Source organism: Armigeres subalbatus, chromosome 2 (assembly GCF_024139115.2).
Source record: "Armigeres subalbatus isolate Guangzhou_Male chromosome 2, GZ_Asu_2, whole genome shotgun sequence".
Classification (NCBI taxonomy): Eukaryota; Metazoa; Arthropoda; class Insecta; order Diptera; family Culicidae; genus Armigeres; species Armigeres subalbatus.
This window is the reverse complement of record NC_085140.1, coordinates 16,460,340-16,484,006: the sequence shown is the minus strand read 5'-3', so window position 1 is coordinate 16,484,006 and position 23,667 is coordinate 16,460,340. Positions and strand designations below refer to the sequence as shown.

Genomic DNA, 23,667 nt, shown 5'->3' with positions numbered 1-23,667 from the left:
GTGAATAGCGGATATGTTTGTGGTTTGGCTGCATCCTTTCCGGTGGGTGATGGGTGGTTGTGGTGCTTAGCGCATATTCAAATTTCTTCTTGATTTTGTTTAATACATTTATTACATGGAATGAAAACGCGGAAATCTTACACATCTCGAAACGACAGACACACCATCTTGTCGCAAATTCAATTTTAAGAAACAATATTCCCATGATGGATTTAATTTACTCCACGGGGAAATATTCTTTGGTCTATTAGGTGAATTAATACATGGAAACGGGTTCTAGAAATAGAACTAACTTCCTGGATAGATAAAATAATTCATAAACATAATAATTGTTCAGCTATTCTGCTTTCTAAGAAAATCATTTATACTATGGATGTACACATACAATTTCAATCACTGCTGATAATATTTTTAGAGAATATAATCAGCTGTTCCTTGAATTGTTAAAAATAATAGAATAATGTGTACTACGTAAGACTGTCAAACATTAATCACGCGCTGTTTTTTAAAGTTCTGTTATAAGCTCACGATGGTGTTTAAATCAGATGTAAAATTATTACGTAGCACATGAAGGACCCCACGTATGTGCCATGATCAAAACATATTAAAATTTAAACTGAAATCGTACAAAAAATTAAACAATTTTTTTTCTGTGTACGTACTATCGAGGTATGCCTGTATTTAAGAAAAAAAAAACATTTTAATTCTAAATGTTGTACTTACAGCATCTCGTTGAGTTTCCGGCACGGTACATCCCGCCGTGGCCCGTTCATTGAGCAGTTTCCTCCCGGGCACTACCGTTTTGTTCATTAGTCGGCTCGGCTTTGGGGGTGGCACGTCGTCGGCACAACGGCGGTTTCCTCCACTGGTGGCCGCCCCATCCGCATTCGTTGCCTTCGGCAGCAGTGCCGCGGCGTTCCTATCCACCAGGTTATCCTTGCAGGAGCGCACCTCTGCCCGGAAGCGCTCCTTCTTGTTCGACTCGATACTCTCATAGATCCCGATATCATCGAAGATATAGGGCAGATTAGTTTGGTCGCTGGTGGTGATCAAACCGTCGAGCAGCACGTGCGAGGTGAACCGTTCTTCGTCGATGTCCTCGTCGTCGCTGCCGACCGGGCGGAAAATGCGCGGCTTCTCGTTCATGTGGCAGCACGCCGACGAGGAACGTTTGCGATGTTTGCGATTTATGGTGGTGAGGTTGACGTAGTCGAAATTTTTGAACGAATCCGAGTAGATGAGACTGGTGAAATTGGAATTACAATCAATCCCTGAATCGTTCGCTGCTGTAGCACTGATTGTGGTACGAGATGCAGAGAGTTGTTTGGATTCCAGCGAACGGAGTTGCTGTTCCTGGAAGTCTCCACTGGAGTATGGCGGGGGTGGTAGAGAATTGAATTGATTGGATTTCTTTGTGCGGAACGGTTTCTGATTCAGGAAGTTACCGTAGTAATACTGGAGGTACTCGTCAACGCTGTTAAAGCCTCGTTTTCGAACGAAATCGTTGATAACCCGATTGTAAGCCTTCTCGGTGTATTCTTTGGATGATTTTTGGATCTTCAATGTGTCATTGGTTGGCTTTGTGCTTGTGTACTTCAGAAGGGATTTTTCGCAAAACTCTCGAACTTGTTGATAGGTTCGTTTATAACGCGAAGGCTTTTTCGGCAAGGTGACGTAGCACGGAATATCTTCTTTCTTTTTCTGAACCAAAGGATCCAAGGTATAGTACTGCGAAGGAAGCGTAGAATAGCCGAATACACGAGATTCTTTCATTGGGACTGTCCCATACTTTTGGTAGTACCGTTCGAAATTCTGATCTTGCTTACAGAAAACTTGCGGATTGGTATGCGAGTAATATTTCTTTGGTATTTCGGCCATAAGTTTTTCTTTTTTCACGGAATCGCAATCGTTATTGGACACTTGTATCGACGCCGCAATTGATCGTATTTCTGAATTTCCCAGCTCAGATCCGGAACTGTTGTAGATATAGTCCATGATGTCCATATACTGTTTCTTGATGAGATAGTTTTTAAAATCTCTATCCTTGATGATTTCCGTGTAGGACATCGTATCGAAATACTCTTGGAGAATGTCCATTTCCGTTTTTTCGTCATTATTTCGTTCCAAAAGTTGAACAATCTTGCTTTTACAAATTCTAGACGACTTGTTTGATTTGAAGCTCCTTAACGATTTTTGAGAAGTTTTAGATTTTAGCGAAATCTGCGACTTTAACGTGCCAGAATTGATTTCTGGACAACTTCCGAAATTGTGCTTTTTCGCTAGAGAAGACTCTCGCTGCAGTGAGTTAAATGGTTGAAAGTTTTTCGCAAATAAAGGTCTCCTCCCAGATATCGTTTTATTTTTGTGAAACAAGTGCGCTTTGTTACTAAAAACTTGAAATGCCTCGTCATGTCCACAAACCTTACCCTGTCCAAAGCATGGATCAAACGAGCTTCCTACTTCCATCCAAGTGGTGGGGAAATCCTGCGGTGAAAACTTGGTCCGACTGACAATCGAACGGCTCAAATCACTGCCGTAGATGTTCCTCTCGTCGAACAGTGAAGCCCGATAGGACAATGGAGACTCAGAACGGTTCAACCCCAACGGCTTCCGACGGCTGGTGCTGGTTGCGTTTGTGCTGATGGCAGAGGTGGAACCATCGGGAACGGTCGTGACCAGAGCTGGTGACGCTTCTTGGTGCCGGTGCTGGTGCCTTTTGTGCATTTTCGCTTTCACGGTGCCGATTTTTCGGTGTACCTTTCCGACGATGTAGCTTGCAGTGCTCTTCACTTTTTTGATGCGAAAAACAAAGAGATGCCGTTTGTTTGCCGTTTCCGTCGTCAGGTTGTAGTTACCGAACTTCATCTCTTTGGTCGTTTTTTATTTGGGAAGTGATGGTAACGCAAATATTTCCACTTCTTGATTAAGTCACATGATTGATGCTAACCGATAGTAAGAAACTGTTTTCTTCATTCAATTTTTCGAACAAGCGCAGAATGTAAGCACAAAGAAAAAGCAGTAATTGGATACGAAAAGTTTCAAATAAAAATAAATTTGACTTTTAATAATTATTGTTATATCTATAAACACTAATTTCGCTAGAAATCACTACTACAAACTATTCATGAGAACAAGGTCTGAAGGTCTGTATGGTAAACAAAATGTTCTACGGGATCTGGACCATACTTTTATTGGAATTGTTCCATAGAACATCACTTCACTATTACAAACATGTCATAATATTCTCAGAACTTCATCTGTACTTTAAAATATTCTTGAGATCAGCTCTTAATGATCTGTATGGTCAATAAAGTAATCTACGGAGTCTGAGTCTCTATTTTTGAGTTGGCTTGGCTCTAGGAAACATTATTTCACTAATTTACAATAGTGTTACAATGTCACAATATTACCAAAATACCAACGGTACTCCACTCTATTCCTGAATTCAGACCTTAAAAATCAGTATGGTGAACAAAGCGATCTACGGGCAAAGTATACGCGACGTGCGATGCGGCGCGACGCTACTAACGTAAAGGAATAACAATTATTATCAATAAACTGTTAAATTGCACTATCGCGTCGCGTCTCGTTTACTCTGGCTTTACCCTTATTTTTGATGTGGAATAGCTTCACAGGACATCACACCCCTATTATGAGTATTTCCAGGTCATTCATGGCACTCCAAACTATTCTTGAGAACAGATATTAACGCTTTCGGGACTGAAGGGTCCCATATGTCCAGCGCTTTAGGTTGACGGTGTAAAATCACAGAAGGGAGGCAGGTGCTAGCTTCCTTCAGCAAAGATGTTTATCAGGATGTTGGCTTTACAGGAAAATCACGGATGCCAAGCAATGATGTTATCGATCATTTAGTAATTTGCGTTCGATCATTTAGTAGTTTGTAAATAACTCATTCCAAAAGCTGAATTTCAAAATGTGTTGTGTGGTGGACTTCTAGTGCAAAGGTTTTTCTACCACTCAGCCTCATGGTTGGTTGTTTGAATTCCACTCGTAACAGAGTTATAGCTATAGTTTCAGTAACTTAGACTAAATGATAACGTGTTTAAGGAGTCGACTGTGATTGAGGTTATGTAGACAGTTCTTGGCTTTCAGTCTGAATAAGGATCATAAACGGATATCCGTTCTAAACCTAACGTTTCGGTCACATTTATTGTGCCTTTTTCAAAGGATCTACAAATATAAAGGGTGTATAGAACATAAAACATAAAACATTAAAACATCTACAATCTCTTACAGAAAACACTCCGTTCACTCGTTTGACTAATGCCCTCAGCATAATCATTTGTCAAATATCACCGCTATAACAAAATACACATTTACTAAGGTATCAGCATGTAGGGAAGGTATTCCTCAACTCACGTGTTGCCAATTCGCATGCGTTGGCGGTATTTGATTACCTCTTACACTTCTTCTGCAACGTCACTTGTGCGCCAAATACTTCGTTTCTGTGTGTTTTGTTATGACGGTGCATACTATTGTGTGTCTATATATGTGTTGCCCTACGTGTTGTGTGCTGTATCGTTTTGATTGTATGCAATACACCGGCATACGTGCCGTTGAGATTGTCAGTGTCAGTGCGCTTGTTAACAGTATGTTGAGTGTTTAGGATGTGACATGACTCTAATATTGCTAAATTTTGTTTTTTGTTGGTTGAATCTAATACTTGCACATTTTCTAATAGAAAATCATGGTTGTTCATAATGCTGTGATTGATTATGGCAGTTTTTTCCCTCAATCTCGATCATCGATCAACGATCAACAAATTACGAGAGCTACGAGAAGAAGGGAAGGACGAGACGGATTATGAAATGGCGAGATTGAGGGAAAAAACTTATTGGTGTCAACAGTGCCTAAGGAAGTGTTTGTGTCGAGCAATGTCCATTCGAATGCAGACATGAACTTTTTTGTTGGAGCGTAGAACCACTGCGTGCAGAAGTTCAGAAATGTGAACATGAATTCCTTCGAAAATGTAGAAAGAACCATCAGAGTAACTTCTTCCTTTTTTCTTATTGGCATTACAACCCCCACTGGGACATTGCCGTATCGCAGCTAAGTGTTCATTTAGCTCTTCCACAGTTATCAACTTTGAGGTTTCTAAACAAGATACCTATTTTATATTCGTATATTATGACATGGGACGATGATACGTGTAAATTTCCCGAGAATTTTCTAGACTGCGACCGGAATTAGAACCCAGCCACCTTTAGCATGGTTTTATATTGTAGCCGCGCATCTTAAGGAACAACTAAGGAAGGCAGAGTAACAGGGAAAATATTTTAAGTATAGGACCATATGTTTCCACGAGTTGACGAGTTCTTCCAGGAATTCCAGGAGGAACTTCCGGAGGAATTCCAGGAGGAACTTTCGGAGGAATTACAGGAGAAACTTCCGGAGGAACTTCTGGAGGAATTCCTGGAGGAGTTTCGGAAGGAATTCCTGGAGGAGCTTTGGAAGGAATTCCTGGAGGAACTTCCGAAGGAATTCCTGGAGGAACTTCCGAAGGAATTCCTGGAGGAACTTCCGAAGATATTCCTTGAGGAACTTCCGAAGAAATTCCTGGAGGAGCTTCCAAAGAAATTCCTGGAGGAACTTTTGAAGAAATTTCTGGAGGAACTTCCGAAGAAATTCCTGGCGGAACTTCCGAAGAAATTCCTGGAGGAACTTCCGAAGAAATTCCTGAAGGAACTTCCGAAGGAATTCCTAGAGGATCTTTCGAAGGAATTCCTGGAAGATCTTCCGAAGGAATTCTTGGAGGAACTTCCGCAGGAATTCTTGGAGGAACTTCCGCAGGAATTCCTGGAGGAACTTCCAGAGGAATTCCTGGAGGAACTTACTTTATTTGTCTTCTTTGTCTTATCTATCTTATTTGTCTTATTTGTCTTATTTACACCAACACCACAGTTATTACCCAAATCCTTTTCAAAGCTTGTGTGGAAACCTGGTACAGAAATCCTCTCACGATATTTTCTAATGTTGTTCTACAAACGGCTCATGTTTTCATTTTCCAAAACCAGCTAGAGTTTGTCTATTTTGATCTGATTATGAGTTTGTCAGAAAGTGCTAGCACGTGCTTTTTTAACGGAAAACACTTCCCTCAGACCTTAAGAACTGATACAAGATCATACACCCAAAAAACAAATCTGACAATTATTGTATAAAATCTGGGCATATACAATTCTGTAAGCTTTTTATACAGATATTGTATTAAAATAATACAAATTTGTATTATTTCAATACAACAATTGTATTAAAATCTTCCGAAATTGTATATGCCCAATTATTATACAGTTTCTGTAAGGTTCAGGGATTGAATCCTAAAGAGGATGAGCAAGTCTCTCGCTTATCATCTCTGTATACATTTACGATATGTAGCATGCCGCGAGAAACTTTTTTCGCAAGCTGTCATGATAGCGAACTGATTCAGAAATTTCTTTTAGAAAGCTCCAAATGTGGGGAGTACTGGCTCTGATGATGCATTTCAACTTGTTCTACACAGCTGTGCAATAACCAACACGAAAGGAGCGAAAACAAAGCGAAAATCACCATTTTTCTGTGGGGGCTGCCTATCCGATTCTGTTTTTTCGCACTTGTATACAAGTTTGATAAATTTGTTATCATGGCTTGTTATGATTCGGAACAGTTTTTGCCTCTTTTTTTATCGTTGTTCGTTATCTATTGAGAGCGATTTTTGTAAACCCTGGTAAGGTTCTTATGCAGGACTGTATTAAAATCTGCCATCCGCTGGTTGGGTGTAGAACTGTAGAATCTCTTATCCAGTTTTAATCTAACATGTAATCAGCTTTGACAGCACCGACAAAATATATAGGGAGAATGACGGCTTTGACAGGTTTTGTTCTATTATTGGCAGGGGGTTTTTTATGACTGACTATGCTCAAATTTGGCCTAAACATTCTTTGTATATCAAAGAATATTGTGGCCAAATTTCATAAAATTTGGTCGACAAAAACCCCCCTGCCAATAATAGAACAAAACCTGCCAAAGCCGTCTTTTCCCCTATTTAAAAATTGAATGCATGAATTCAATATTTCTTCACAACCTTGCTACCTTTAGTCATTAAATTGTCAACTGTTCATCTATATAATAAAAATGAAATGGTCTGTGTTCGTATCCGCATAACTCGAAAACGGCTGGATAGATTTTCTTCATTCTTTCAGCAGATATGTTCGTTATTGTTTCCGACGGGTTTATATGATATTTCCTCATGCGAAAATCATTAGTAAAGTTGTTTAAATCGTGAAAAACTAAATTTAAGATTCGTATGGAAATTTCGCATGGGTAGTTCACAACGTGCATTTCCGCCTACTATGCAGGACAACGTCTGCCGGGTCGACTAGTCGGATATATATACTGAAATTGAAAAACACAAATTATTTATCATATTTTGTTGAGAATTGAATTCAGAATCACTGATTTGTAGCCGCTTGTCTTACTGCTTGCGTCACCTTGAACTGTGAAACTTACATAACAAATTGCACATAATTTGCATAGCTGAATAAAAACTTCACAAGCAATTGAATAACCTTCTACTTAACTAATCAATTATCTGTCAAAAGTATTGATTGTTTACATTCGGTTTGTGCGTGATGCAGTACAAATCGCATAATCCAAAACGCCTTGGAACAGTGAATGTTTTATTATGTCATAACAATAAAATAAATGAAATTAGGAATTTTATATGAATGGATGGAATTAGATTCATACTACATTACGTTACAGAAAATTATTCAAGGTGGTCTTCGAAACTTTCATGAATGTCAGTGATTACGACAAATGATTTTCAAGCTATCTCACAGCTCTTGAAATTAATATATTTTGCCAGAAAAATTTCTTATAAGCTTGCTGGTTTTTGAATAATTATTCCAAGATTGGAAGGAAGATCATCATCCTGGTATTGATGTTTCAGAACACTCAGAAGAAGTTTTGTCAATCTCGATTCGACTCCGAGCGCTCTCAAAAGCCGAATAAAAAATGAACACACGATTAACCAATCTTTATTCAGCAACTAATAAGTAAGCTAAATGGAGCATGTAAGAATTGTTAGATAAGCTTCTAAACAGCTCGATATACAGCATTCAATGGATTGCAAAGGATCTGAATTAACCTGTAGGAATGCTTGTCCAACCTCATACTCAGCTTACACTTGAACCAGCTTCCCGAGTAGCACACATGTCACACAATGATCACTGTAACTTGTATGTCACCAGATTCAGTAACAATTACGTTGCTGTAACCAGTTGCATTTGGCTAGTGCTGATTGGGTTATGACACTGTTAACCAACCAATATCCAGCCATTCTCTCACTATTCAGCCTTCGTTGTTCCTTGGGTTGAGTCTTAGAACATCGACTCAAAAAGTGTCCACTGAAGCATGTGAAATAAATGAGTGAAATCCTATCGACTCAATGGCCCTACTGGGATATTCAGCGATGCACGGATACATCGTTTAGGACTTGGCTGATCTTGTAGAGCACATGTTCTGAACGCCAGGACATTTTGGAGGATCAAAAAGGTCTGTAGTAGATTGTAAAAGTAATTCGACAAATCATATCGGCTAAATGGACTTGCTGACATGTTTAGCTCTGAACGGATAAATCTTTCACGACTTGGTTGATCGGGTTGATCACATGTTCTGATCTCCAGGACAATTTGGAGAACCATAAAGAGCTTGTAGTTTCTTGTAAAAGTAATGATGCAACCGGCACAATGAACCTGCTGTGATGTACAGTGATGCACGGATAGATTTTTCAGAACTTGGTTGATCGGATGGATCATATTTACTAAATTCCAAAATGTTTTGGTTAACCGAAAAGGCCTATAATAGTAGTTTGTAAAAGATATGAATTCAATTCTTTTGACTCATTAGACCTGCTGACATGTTTACTAAACATTGTTTAGCGATGCACGGATACATCATTCAGGACTCGGTAGATCGGGTAGAAGACATGTTCTGAACTCCTGGCCGTTTCGGAGAACCATAAAGGGCCTATGATTGCTTAAAAAAGTAATTAATGCAATGCTATAAGCTTAACGGATCTACTGGGATGTTTACCGATGCACGAATATATTATTCATTACTTGATTGATCGGGCAGATCGGTTCTGAACTCCAGGACGTTTAAGAGAACCATAAAGAGCCTGTAGTTACTTGTAAAAGTAAGGAGTGCAGTAAGGAGACCTACTGGGATGTTTACCGATACACGGATACACTGTTGAGGACTTGGTTGATCGGGTAAATCACATGTTCTAAACCCCTGAACGTTTTGGAGAACCTGTAATAGTTTATGTTTACTCAAAACTCGATTAACTAGTGTATTATGATCACATGGATATTTTTGGACATACATCTCGGTTTAGGACATTTTGTTTCTAGACATCGAGGCGAGGATATATACTCCAGAACAGCTCGGACGGCCTAGGACATCCGCGAAAAATATTTCAATGCCTTTTCAGTTCTTTCTATACTAGTTAGAAAACCCAAATTTGTAAGTGAAATCTGAGTAAACAAAGTCGTAACTGAAAGGGTTAACTGTATAGTTAGAAGAGCATTCTACGGAGTCTTAGTCATAGTTGTAAATTGGACCTACCCACAGAACATCACTTCACTATTATACACATGTCGCAGTTTTCTCAGGACATCAACGGTATTTCAAACTATACTAAAGTTCTGATTAAGTATTGTATGAAGCTTTAAGTTAAAATTGCTCCACAAGACACTATTTCTTTATAAGCATGTTAAAGATTTCCCTTAACATTATTGATACTGCCAACCTTTTTTGGGCTCGTATCTTTAAGTTATTTATGGTCAACAATGCAGTCTACGAGGCATCGGCCTTACTTTTGAGTTGGAATAGATTCATGATACATGTTCTCGTTATTATAAACTTGCCACATTATTCCCAGAACATCTATTGCAAAGCACACTTTTTTGAGTACAGATATTAAAGGGTGGTTGGGTTCGATTCCCGATGCCGGTCTATGCAATTTTTGGATTGGAAATTGTCTTGACTTCCCTGGGCATAAAAGTATCGTCGTGTTAGCCTCATGATATACGAATGCAGAAATGGTAACTTGGCTTAGAAACCTCGCAGTTAATAACTTTGGAAGTCCCGAGCAGCACAAGTCAGACAAAAATGGTTACCGCAACTTGATTGTGACTGAATCCGGTCACATATGAGTTGCAACAACTTATATGGAACGTGTGTGCTGCTAGGGGTGTTTAATGAACACTAAGCTGCCAACAAGAAGAAGAAGATATAGCCAACAAAGCGTTCTTCGTTGTCTTGACCCCACTTTTAAATGGTATAGTCAACAAAGCGTTCCACTGAGGAGTATTTCAGCCCAAACCCTGACCAAAAGTCAAAAACATTTTTTTTTTAGAAATTTCCAAATTATTTTTCGTTTTTGTACTCTCAAATAGTAATACTAATTGGCCATGGGATTTTTGAACCTGTTGGCGATACAGTATAGAATTTGGCAACCTTGTCTGATGATGCGAAGTTGAAATAGAATAATGCCATGTCAATAGCGATAACAGCAATAACGACAATAGCGAGTTGATTGAATTGCAACGATATAAAGTGACCGCATGCACAGTGCTGATGAATTTATAGTGTATAATTATCATAAAAATAGTTTAAAAATCCTATAACTAATTGAATTCTATTGTAATAGGTCGATCAGTGGATAGTTTATAGCTCTGGGTACAGTGGCAGTGGAAACCTCAGAAGATTCACTTAAATAATTAGTTTCAAGTGTAACTTGTAGGTTAGATCAAATGTAGAGCTGAAGATTATTTTCTAAAGATAAAACTATGTTTCCATAGGTATCCCAGGTACCACGTCCAACTAGAAGCTAACATCCTTATCAGCTACTGATAAATAATCCAGTTGTATGCAATATCTATAATCTATCTTGCTCACATAACTAAATTGTTGTGCATCTTATAGGAAGAAACCGAGTTATAAATTAGATACCTTGTTCACGGAATAGGAATCGCCTAATATCAAACCGAATTTGTAAGATTTCCCATACATTTCTTCAAATTGAAATTCTAATTAATAAATATGCATTTTAGCTTAAAGCATCACGCTAAACAGAACCGGTGTTGTATCATTCCTGAACAGAACCAATATTGCTAACTCGTAAAATTGCTGTCAAAACTTCGCCATAATTTTGATGCTAGTTTTATCGCAAGTGTGCATGAAAAAATGTTCACGTATAATCCTGGTTTTCTTGGTTTTAAATGATTGATCAATATAGGTATCAATAATAAGGGTATGTAAAAAGTATTTAAGCATGATTCAATCTAAACCCGTTTACAGGCGATCCATAACCATGATAATAATTGCTAGCTTTTTTCTAACTTTTTTACAATAATATGTTTTACAAAATAAAACTTTTGATTGGGTTCCAAACCCGTCCAAGCAACAAAATTGTCAGCGTTGGAAAGATTGGAGTTTCCTTAATAAGCTCCATGAAGAACATTTCACGCAAAAAAGGTTAGTTTTGGTACATAATATTTGTGGGGGGCCGGGGCCACGCCCACCCCCTAAATCTGGCCCTGCCGCAGGATTGCTACAGAAGCAGTTTCTCAGATAAAATAACCCTGATTCCCCGAAACTCTTGGAGAAGGAATTCCCCAGAATTCCTAGGACACGGATTTCCCCGGAATGGTACCTGGTGGGCTTCATGATTTGGTATCAGCTGTGCAGGAAGGTGTTCAGTAATATTTCTAAAGCTTTTATATGTGGAATAGCTCAATGGTGCTTTTCTTCTAGGGGAAAACTAAAATTATTTCTTTATGGTTTGAACTTTTTTGAACTTCACTCGCGGCATTCGTAAGTCACATCAAAGAATAGATTGTAATCTACGGGGGCACCTAATGCGTTCTATCATTATATCATACGTTTAGACTGTTTTTGTTACCAACTTGAAGCTTGCTACGCGCCCACTGACACTTGCACTAGAAATTTGATAGAAAATACAAAATTGTTCATCGTATCGCATACACTAAGCGCATATTACAACAAGATATTTGTCATCTGTTATAAAATTAGAATTTTATAAACTGAAAGGGTGCATAAACGGTGAAACACTTAATCGTTCGGTGCATTTTAAATTCTCCGGCGGTGCTGTGCAAAAATTTGCAACAGATCCGGTCGAAAATGGTGATATGCCCCCTAAAATTGGAGCATAAGGGCTTCCCCAAACACACGCGATGCGAAAATCGAGACGCGATTCTATCGCTTGGCGACAGCGATTCTGTCGCCGTTAATATGGAAGCGTAAATAGAACATTGCCTGCAGCGACCCAACGATAGAATAGCGGCGACTAGCTGTCGCCCTCGCGGCGATGAAATCGCTTAGGTCTGGGGGAGCCTTTAATAACTTACTCCCCGAATCAGTTTATCGCTTGCGAAAAACTTCTCTCACGATATCCTTTATTCACCGTGAGATGTTAGGAGAAAGATTTTTTTTTGCCTTTCTCGTACAACTAAGTTGTACCGAAAGGCTATCATTTCACTCCGAAAACGAACTTTTTATAGAAGCCTCTGAGACCCATAGTGTTATAAGGCTTGTTCGCGACAAAATCTGGACACAAAACTTTAAGAATAAAAATAAACTGCTGTTGGTTTATTTCGGTACGTTTTTTACTTCAAATGGCTTCATTCCTTATCGCTGCTTCGATGTATGCACGAAACTTGGTGACATTTGAATTTTCAAAGAAATAATACGTGCCGAAAGATCTGGCATCCTCAGTAGAATTTGTTTCGAGCTCGTATCCTTCTGGTGGCTCATAAAATCCGTGTTTGTTCTACTCTCTAACGTTTTAGATGTTGTCAAACAAGCATCGACAAATTTTAAAACGCTTTGAACAGTGTTCACATGAAAACAAAATGTTTTAGTCAGTTTCTGGATCGAGAGACCCGAATTTCAATTGCGACTGCACACAATTTTTCCGAGCCTGCAATTCCTCCGACGCCATCTTTCACTACGTACTTGAAACACTCATGAGAAATATATTTTCAGAAAGTACAGACATACATTCAGCAATCTACGAAATAATTCACTTGTTGATGAGCTATTTCAAAAGTTATACGTGTTTAAAGGTGTCCAGATTTTGTCGCGTACAAGCCTTATACCAATCGACTCAGCTTGACGAACTGAGCACATGTCTGTCTGTCCGTGTGTATGTGTGTGCACAAAAGCTATAAAAACATTAGACAACTTTTCATATAGTAATCCTTAACCGATTTTCTCGCAACAAGTTTCATTCGTTAGAGGACAAAGCCTTGTTGATCACTATTGAATTTTATAACGATCGGTCATTGCGTTTAAAAGTTATGAAGAAAATGGTACATCGGACCAAATAAACCCCATATAAGGTTGGTGTCTTAACTAAATGCGAGAAAGGCACCACCAACGCTAGGTGGATTATTCTGTTGTTTTTTTCATTTTATCAATATCCAATTCCAAACACTGAGCCTGAATTAAAATTTACCTAAAACATTTACTTTAGTTGTTAAAGTCGTCTTCTAGATGTGTGGGTCATTGCAAGACCCTATTGGGGTCTTTTATGACAACTTAAAGGCTCCCCCATCGCTACGACGACGACAATTAGTCGCCCCGATTCTATCTTTTTGTCGCAGCCAATGTCCCATTTACGCTTCCATACCAAATGCGACAGAATCGCAGTTGCCAAGCGATAGAATGGCGTCGCAATTGTCTCGTCGCGTGTGTGTTGGGGGAACCTTAAAGAAAGTCAAAACAAATGAACTGATTTACAAAACAAACGTGCTGCTTTGCCATTCGTGCATTATTCGTAACAATACTAAATTGCTATTGTTTAGTTCATAACTAGTATTAACATGGTATCGAAAACCATCCTCGTGTAATCCATTGTTTCATTTTTCACCAGGCAGACCTTATCCTACTGCACATGTGTGCAGTGGATGTGTTCAAAACTAGCGAGGTTGCAGATAACAGCAAACCATTATGTGGCTATTAAACTCCTTTTCGATGCCACAGAAATAGCAACGAACAACTTTCTTCCAACTGCTCTTCCTTCGTGCTTTACTATGCGCTGTTTTGTGAAGCTTTAATGAGCCTACGTCTTCAGGGTGGGCGTACTGCATCCATTAGCGAGTGTGGACAGTTAGGCCCCTTTACAATTGATATTTATCCGATTGGCACACTGGAGTAAAAATTTCACGTGACCGCCGCATTTCACACATTTTTATGCGCAGATTTTCCTCCGTAATTGCTCCATGTACGCACATTCCAACACCCATTATTGCCGTCACACGGTCGAATCACTTTCTTCGCAGCTTTCCTTAGCACAACACGCACTGTTTGATTTTTAAAGAGATCGGAAATTGGAAAATTGAAAAATTTGATTCACCAGATCTGACCCGATGGCACGCTTCGGCACCATATCTCACATTAGCGGGATTGAATGGCAAATTTCGTACACAATTGGATATCTTCTTTCTTCTACTCATCTTTATGAGATGGTTTCCACCTCATCCCGGCGAACGTGTGCCAACAATTTGTAGGAAAACACTACTGGCATTAATTACTTCATGAGGTAATTGGGTTTCAACACTTTTTGAGCTGATAATTTCACGTTTTTTTTCTGGAACTTTAGGTCCTCGGACAACCTAAAGGAATCAACCCAGCAATTCACCGGGAAAATGATTGATTTCGACGGTTACTTTAAAATATTTTGAACTAAATCTTAGGCGATTGATGTAAAGAACCGAGTTAGAACTTTCAGGCACCGGGCGACACGAATGATACTGCGGATTGGTTTGACGGACGGATGGATGCTGGAAAGCGTGAGGAAGATCAGATCCCTCCACTCGCGGTGAGTTATCGAATTGGACTGAAAAACAAAAAAAAAACAATAGGAGGAATGCACTCGATCGGCGCGGTTGGTGGCCTGGCTCTAGCTCTCTATCGGCGACGATAATCGAGTGCGCGCGCGGGCGCCCGAATAGGATCATCATTTTTCATGGCGATGGTTATTGTGGTAGCACCCGCGAGCCATCATGTGTATATCTCGTGCTGAGGGGGGCTTGGATGCAAACATGCTATTAGCACCCGTTCGTCCGCGCTGCAATTGTGAATAACTTCTTGTTGGGGTAGCTGCAAGCATAGGGTCTGATGCAGGGGTGCCAGTTGTTCGTTGAATTGGTCAATTCGTGTTCACATTGCGTGAACATATTCAATATTGTTTGTAATCGATATTGAACGATATATTGACCCTTTTGGGTACGCTGAGACTAATAGTAATTTATTTAGGTATTGCCTACAAATAGATATAAGATTCCAGAACATTTTATTGAATAAACTTGTTTACAATTCGAATTATTGCTGTACAGAGAGGTAACGATTCATATAACATTTTTCAATAAAAAGGGGTGACACAGGGACTTACAGACTTATAAAAGAAATAGCCTATCACGTTTATTTGGATTGTTAAATCTCGGCCTAAAATTTCACAAACAATCGCTTCTCGGATGATATTGCTATTTTTTAAAGAATTTACCCTACAACTCAACTCTATAGATATATCGGTTAGTCCCACACATCTATTGGTCTTCATTTTCTTCTATGGCTCTTACATTCCAATTGCAGGGCTAATAGCGGTCAATACCCAAAATAGGGACTTCCCTAGTAAAATTTTGGTTTCATGATGGTTTTATATCACTCTTGTAGCGTAAATTATGGTTTTCAAGAGCGTTATAAAACTTAAAATGTCAATTGGGTTAAGTTACCTACACTGGCGAAAAAAGGGACCAAATATAGTGACTTTCAGCTGCAAAAATGGTCTGACATTCTACTCTCTTAGTAGAGCTGGGTGACACTGACTCGAAACGGCGAGTGGACTAATGGCTAGGCTGTCTTCCGTCCCCTAAAACCTTGGCGGGCCTTGTAGCACGCTGTCCAATCCTGCCACCAAGCTTTGCCTGCTGGGTGGAAGTAGGCTCAGATGCCCTTTCCTGACTTGCGCTGATCCGGCTCTGAACACGTAAGTGTCAACCCTTGCATGGCCTCCCTGCATAAAAGGCTACTACTCCAGTAGGATTCGACGGCAGCCACAAGGGGGACCCATTTACAATGAGTGAAACAAATCATAATAATTCGTTCGATGATGCGTTAAGCATGGAGGTGGTAGACCCCTTCGCCAAGGGGGGTTTGGTGAGGTCTCCTCCCAGGGAGGCGGAGTGACGGAGGCTGCAACTAGCAGCACCGGAGTCTCCCCAGCTGTAACAGGGTATAGGCCTATCAGCACGCTCGGCGGGCCACTACCCGGGATGCGGGTAGTCGCCGAGCAACTCGATTATATCATCGAGTTCGCGAAAGCAAGGCAGAACATCAGTAAGGAACTGAAACAGAACCTTCGGATGCTTCGCCAGGCTGTTCGAGTCGCAAGACAAGAACAGGATGCGTTTATCAGGCGGGTGGGGGGAAGAGAGAAGGCCGACAAAGGTGCTCAAACCGATGCCTTCTTCTTCCTTGGAGGAGCAAACATGGCCCAAGAGGCGATTAATTTCGCCTTGACGACTAATGAAGAAAAGACTGCGCCTAACCCGAAACGGCTCAGGCAGCAATCCGGCGAAGGCGCTCAGAGCAAAGCCAAACGACGTGCAACCGTAAAGGCCATCGGCACAAGGGACCGAAAATCCCTGGCAGCTGGTCAGTAGGGCAAAGCGGAAGTCGAACGCATCTCGACCCGCAAAGAAAGCTAAGTACAGAGGCGAGGCTTTGTTGGTGGGGTTAGGGACAGAAGGTCGAAAGACAAAAGGTCGAAAGACAAAACGTCAAAAGACAAAAGGTCGAAGGGACAAAAGGTCGAAAAGGACAAAAGGTCGAAAGGGACAAAAGGTCGAAAGGACAAAACGTCGAAAGGGACAAAAGGTCGAAAGGACAAAACGTCGAACGAGACAAAAGGTCGAACGGAAAAAATATAAATAAGATCAAAAAGGCGAAAGGGACAAAAGGTCGAAATAGACAAGAAACTGAAACGGAGAGAATCAATCTCACACCAGAGTTACATAGTTGTCAAAAAATCTGCCCTTTTATTTTTCACATTTTTTAACAATTGAATAAAATTCATTCAGTGAGTACAACTAATAGATGGATGTTTGAGTTTTCTAAATGTCTCTTCGATTTGTCAATTACATTATCGATTTGTGTATTACACGCAGGTGAATTTTTAATGCAGGCGTTTTTTTTATCTCTAACAGATAATATCTCTATCTAGATATTCATAATATTGTTTCATAGTCATTACTCCTTCTTTGAAAATTGCTCATTTTTCAACTTTGATTAATGAGATGAGTGTTATTTCTGCTTGAAGTTAAATGCATTTCAAAAATTCCTTTGGAATACACAAAATTTCAACTTGTTCATGATCGACCTTTTGTCCCTTTCGACATTTTTGTCTTTTTCGACCTTTTGTCCCTTTCGACCTTTTGTCCTTTTCGACCTTTTGTCCCTTTCGACCTTTTGTCCCTTTCGACGTTTTGTCTTTTCGACCTTTTGTCCTTTCGACCTTCTGTCCCTTTCGACGTTTTGTCCTTTCGACCTTCTGTCTTTTCGACCTTTTGTCTTTCGACCTTTTGTCCGTTCGACCTTTTGTCTTTCGACCTTTTGTCATAGATTCTTGTTGGTGAAAACTGATAAGGAAAAGTACGATGAAGTCCTTAAATCGATGCGGGCGGCCGAAAAGCTTTCGGCGCTGGGTCAGGACGTGCGAAGCGTCAGACGCACCAAGACCGGTAAAATGATCTTGGTTCTGAAACGCGGAGCGCAGGCTAGTGGGACTGACTACAGGAAGCTGGCCCAAGAGGTCTTGGGTGACGACGCCGAGGTGAGGTCGTTGGGGGCGGAAGTGACCCTCCAGTGCAAGCAACTGGACGTGGTCACGAACGCGGACGACGTCATCTCTGCCGTCAGAGACCAGTGCGATACAGAGGTCGACAAGACCAGTAGACATAGGCTACTGGCAGGCGTTGCCGTATCTATTCTTAGGTACGGCGGCCCGTACTGGGCGAGAGCTAGAGTTTCCATTTCCCGGCCATTTTCGTTGTCCCGGGATTCGGGATGAACTTGTTCGTATATCCCGGGAAATCCCGGGATCCCGGGATTTTTCGATGTTTCCTTAGAAAACTTATTTTTTGATTTAAAAACGATTTTATTCAATGTTTAGGGGTAAAGTTCATATTTTAGAAAGGCCAGATAATACAGATTTCAAATTGGAACTCAATTTAATTATTATTTGAATCGATTCTTTCAAAATTAAACGACTTCAAGAATCAAATAATATTCACGTTTTTCTCGAAGGTAGAGTACCCTTTTGGAATGTATGATCGCCGTGTCCGAGAAGAAAGGTTCGCTGGCGGTTGAAGTCGGTTTGACTTTTTGCATTGTTTTAAATATGAATTGGGTTTAGACAGTTGCTGGGATTGCATTCAATACCCTAGTGACGAAAGATGGAAGATGCGCAGTAGAATCGTAACCCATGTCAGACTACTAATTGATACTTTTGCCAAGAGCTGCAGCTCTTCCTAATCTTGAACAGATCGCTTGCTAATCTTGATGTTAATTGTTAATTTATCGTTATCGCCGACAAAGTTAATTGTGTTCAACGTAATCGCTTGCTGCGAAAAGATGAATCAACTCAGTTATTATCGGAGTTCGATAATTTAACGTAAGTTAAATCTATAATTTATCGATAATGGGGTTAATAGATTACGCGATTAAAGTTGGTATACAATTTTGGCAGAAGCCGAGAATTGGAAAACGATTGATTGCAGCCTGTTGACCAGAGTTGAAAAAAATTAGGCAGAGCATCGTACTTGCGCATGTGCTGGAAAGTTTGTTGTACGAACGTCGACTGGAAGGACATGAATTGGATCAAGAATTGTTTTGGAGGCAAGAAGCTCAGGAAGACTGACTCAATGTTGGGCGGCGCGAGGAGATTAGCAAGGCGAATATCAGCTAGTGTGCACAACCTCGCTGTAGACGGGAGATGGGTAGGAAGCAGGCGCCAAATATACGTAGCTGATCTTGTACTGTAGATACTTGTCGTTTAATTAGTCTTCTGGCAGGTATAAAAATATGATATGAGTTTATCACCTAAATTAGGTTTCGCGTTCAAAACAAATAACTTCTGTAAGAAGAAAAATTACACTGTTTGCAAACCGGAAATGAAACAGAATTTTTGTCCAGGTATCCAGGATTTTCGGATTTCAAAATAATATCCAGGAATCGGAAATCCTGAATTTTCCTAAATCCCGGGATTTTTTGTCCCGGGATGTCCCGGGATGGAAACTCTAGCGAGAGCTCTGGGGGTAACCAGTTACCTGCGGAAGCTGGAGAGCACGTACCGCTTAATGTGTCTCAGAGTGATATCTGCCTACCGCACGATATCACACGATGCAGCTTGCGTGATTGCGAGCATGATGACAGTCGGGCTGGTCATCCGGGAAGACGAGGAGTGTGAGTGACATATCGAGCTGGATGGAGAGACCCCATGGGAAAGTTCACTTCCATCTGACACAATTCCTGTCAGGCCATGGCTGCTTCCGGCAGTACCTCCACAGGTTTGGGCACGCGAAGAGCCCCGTCTGCCCTGACTGCCCAGGTTTTGACGAAACTGCAGAGCACATACTGTTCGTGTGTTCTCGTTTCGACGTCGAAAGAAGAGCTATGCTAGACGTTTGCGGTCGGGACACAATCCCGGATACCCAGAGGATGTGCCAAGCGGTGGAGAAGTGGAACGCAGTTTCGATTGCAACCACTCAGATTGCATGCAGCTTACAGAGAATCTGGCGCGCCGAGCAGCAGTCGACAAGCATGACTAACTTGTGATTGGTTAGTTAGAACGAAAACAGGCTGAGCGCGGGGAAGTAAATGAGAGGTTTGCACATGTCGAGGTAAGAGTGTCGCAGCGGTTGGCAACCGCAGGCAGTTGCCACCACGAGGCATGGCAGAAGAGTGACCGCATAGGTGTTAGTATCCCGAGTAGACGAAAATAGCTCAATAATATCAAATGTTGATAAGATAGCATAATGAGATATGGACATGATTGATATAAGAGATAAAAGATCAGACGATAATATCAAAATTTTGCACTAAAATATCATCAGAAGATCAAGTTATGCTATTTGTAATAAGTGATCAATATCATGTGCCATTGGTTTGTTCTTATCCATAGCATATCGTGATATTTAAATGATATTTCGGTGCACATTTTTGATATTGTTGCCTGTTCTTTTATCTCTTATATCAATCAAGTCCATATCATGTTTTGTTATTCTGTTTATGGCTTCTGCCCGGGATGGACTGCATATGCCGAGGTAGGAGGGTCGTAGTGTAGAACTGTTGGTACCTATCGCTATCAACACCTCGAGGCATGGCAGAGGTGAACAGAGTGAGCATTCAAGTCAGCTTCGCGTGGCATGTTACAAGTGAGAACCTAAGTAAGTCCCACATGGTGTGTCAGAGCGTGTGTCAGGAGGAGTGGCAGGGTGTGCTAGAGTGAGCACCCAAATAAGTCTCAGATTTGTGTGCTAGAGCGTGAATCAGGTGGTAGGGTGAGCATCCAAGTTAGTCTCACATGGTATGTCAGTGGTGAGCATCCAAGTAAGACTCATATGGTGCGTCAGAAAGAGTGTCAGGGTGTGTCAGAGGGTGTGTTAGAGAGAGCACCCAAGTAAGACTCATACAGGATGAGTACCTGTGTGAGCGTGAATGAGCGAGTACATTAAGTACTGCCTATCCCCCAGAAGTAATGCTGGGAGGCAGTTCCTGGGGGAACCAGGGTATTAGTAGAGAGGGTAACTCAAGTAACCTTCTGTTGCTTGGGTGGGTTTAGTGGGTCCGGCGGGCTGGCCTTCTGCCTTCCGCGCCAACCCCACTCCCTGAGTGATAATTTCAGGTGTCTGTATGCAGATTTGCCTTCATCCCTCTATAAAAAAGTGATGGAATTATGTCAATGGAATAGTTAGTCTTATGACAAATGAAACCTGATGAACTTGTTTAATTTTTTTTTGTATTTTCAACCCCTTTACCACAGGAAAAACACAATGTCATATAAAATAAGGTGCAATAATGTTTAATATCTTCTTCTTCTTCTTCTTCTTATTGGCATTACATCCCCCACTGGGACATTGCCGCCTCGCTGCTTAGTGTTCATTTAGCACTTCCACAGTTGTTAACCGCGAGGTTTCTAAGCCAAGTTACCATTTTTGCATTCGTATATCATGAGGCTACCACGATGATACTTTTATGCCCAGGGAAGTCGAGACAATTTTCAAGCCGAAAATTATCTAGACCGGCACCGGGAATCGAACCCAGCCACCCTCAGCATGGTCTTGCTTTATAGCCGCGCATCTTACCGCTAGGCTAAGGAGGGCCTCAAATAGGTTAATGTTTAATATGGGTTCGAACTTATTCGCAAAATCTTAGATTGTGTGTGAAAAATGGCACTTTTTAATGGTAGAAATATAATTAAATAATTTTTCGACATAGATTAAATTTGTCTCATAAAGTTCATAAATCTGAAACCAACGAATTACTTTGAAATTTGAAGAATTTGTTTGGAATTTCGAAGAGCCTAACTTAACAAGTAGTTCGAACTACCAACCGGTGAGACGACACTACGGGAGCTTCTAGGCTAGGGCATCACGGAAAGGCTTTTCCGGCCAGGTAAATTCATCTTAATAGTATATGCCCAGCCGAAGCTGGATATTCGATACTGCACGCCTAAATATATTTCAACTTTTTTATGCAATTTGGACTGTTACGAGTCGAATGACGGACGGTTATTTGGAAGGATTTGCGTTGACTTTGAAGCGAATCTTATTCATTCAGCGCCATCTTTAGTTCTCCAGGTGAGACTTAGTATATGTCCTGCCGAAGCAGACATCTTTGAGTGCGAGATTTCTCTTGTTTCGGACAGCAGAACGATGGCGCGATCGGACGAAATATTGTGTTCTGCTTTGCGCGGCCGGTAATAAAAATCAGTTCAGTGCGAGATTTCTCTTGTTTTGGACAGCAGAACGGTGGCGTGATCGGACGAAATATTGTGTTCTGCTTTGCGCGGCCGGTAATAAAAATCAGTTCAGTGCGAGATTTCTCTTGTTTCGGACAGCAGAACGATGGCACGATCGGATGAAATATTGTGTTCTGCTTTGCGCGGCCGGTAATAAAATCAGTTCAGTGCGAGATTTCTCTTGTTTCGGACAGCAGAACGATGGCACGATCGGATGAAATATTGTGTTCTGCTTTGCGCGGCCGGTAATAAAAATCAGTTCAGTGCGAGATTTCTCTTGTTTCGGACAGCAGAACGATGGCACGATCGGACGAAATATTGTGTTCTGCTTTGCGCGGCCGGTAATAAAAATCAGTTCAGTGCGAGATTTCTCTTGTTTTGGACAGCAGAACGATGGCGCGATCGGACGAAATATTGTGTTCTGCTTTGCGCGGCCGGTAATAAAAATCAGTTCAGTGCGAGATTTCTCTTGTTTCGGACAGCAGAACGATGGCGCGATCGGCCGAATTATTGTGTTCTGCATTGCGCGGCCGGTAATAAAAATCAGTTCAGTGCGAGATTTCTCTTGTTTCGGACAGCAGAACGATGGCGCGATCGGCCGAAATATTGTGTTCTGCTTTGCGCGGCCGGTAATAAAAATCATTTCAGTGCGAGATTTCTCTTGTTTCGGACAGCAGAACGATGGCGCGATCGGATGAAATATTGTGTTCTGCTTTGCGCGGCCGGTAATAGAAATCAGTTCAGGGCGAGATTTCTCTTGTGTCGGAGAGCAGAACGATGGCACCATCGAATGAAATATTGTGTTCTGCTTTGCGCGGCCGGTAATAAAAATCAGTTCAGTGCGAGATTTCTCTTGTTTCGGACAGCAGAACGATGGCGCGATCGGCCGAAATATTGTGTGCTGCATTGCGCGGCCGGTAATAAAATCAGTTCAGTGCGAGATTTCTCTTGTTTCGGACAGCAGAACGATGGCACGATCGGATGAAATATTGTGTTCTGCTTTGCGCGGCCGGTAATAAAATCAGTTCAGTGCGAGATTTCTCATGTTTTGGACAGCAGAACGATGGCGCGATCGGACGAAATATTGTGTTCTGCTTTGCGCGGCCGGTAAGAAAAATCAGTTCAGTGCGAGATTTCTCTTGTTTCGGACAGCAGAACGATGGCGCGATCGGCCGAAATATTGTGTTCTGCATTGCGCGGCCGGTAATAAAAATCAGTTCAGTGCGAGATTTCTCTTGTTTCGGACAGCAGAACGATGGCGCGATCGGCCGAAATATTGTGTTCTGCTTTGCGCGGCCGGTAATAAAAATCAGTTCAGTGCGAGATTTCTCTTGTTTCGGACAGCAGAACGATGGCGCGATCGGCCGAAATATTGTGTGCTGCATTGCGCGGCCGGTAATAAAAATCAGTTCAGTGCGAGATTTCTCTTGTTTTGGACAGCAGAACGATGGCGTGATCGGACGAAATATTGTGTTCTGCTTTGCGCGGCCGGTAATAAAAATCAGTTCAGTGCGAGATTTCTCTTGTTTCGGACAGCAGAACGATGGCACGATCGGATGAAA

The 23,667-nt window shown here is 41.2% G+C and overlaps 1 protein-coding gene across 5 annotated transcripts in view; it reads right to left on the bottom strand.

The window, feature by feature from the left end:
* Nucleotides 1-23,667, bottom strand: part of LOC134217961 (guanine nucleotide exchange factor DBS) — a 502,406-nt gene that overhangs the window by 48,579 nt on the left and 430,160 nt on the right. The window contains exons 1-2 of one of the 5 annotated variants that reach the window (XM_062696810.1): nucleotides 14,151-14,935; nucleotides 724-2,942 (exon numbers count right to left, since the gene is read on the bottom strand). The exons of the other annotated variants lie outside the window; for them this stretch is intronic. Of the exons in view, the coding sequence (XP_062552794.1) occupies nucleotides 724-2,865 (2,142 nt within the window). The 5' untranslated portion in view covers nucleotides 2,866-2,942; nucleotides 14,151-14,935. Of the gene's footprint in view, nucleotides 1-723; nucleotides 2,943-14,150; nucleotides 14,936-23,667 lie in introns of those variants that run through there. 5 annotated transcript variants of the gene reach the window in all.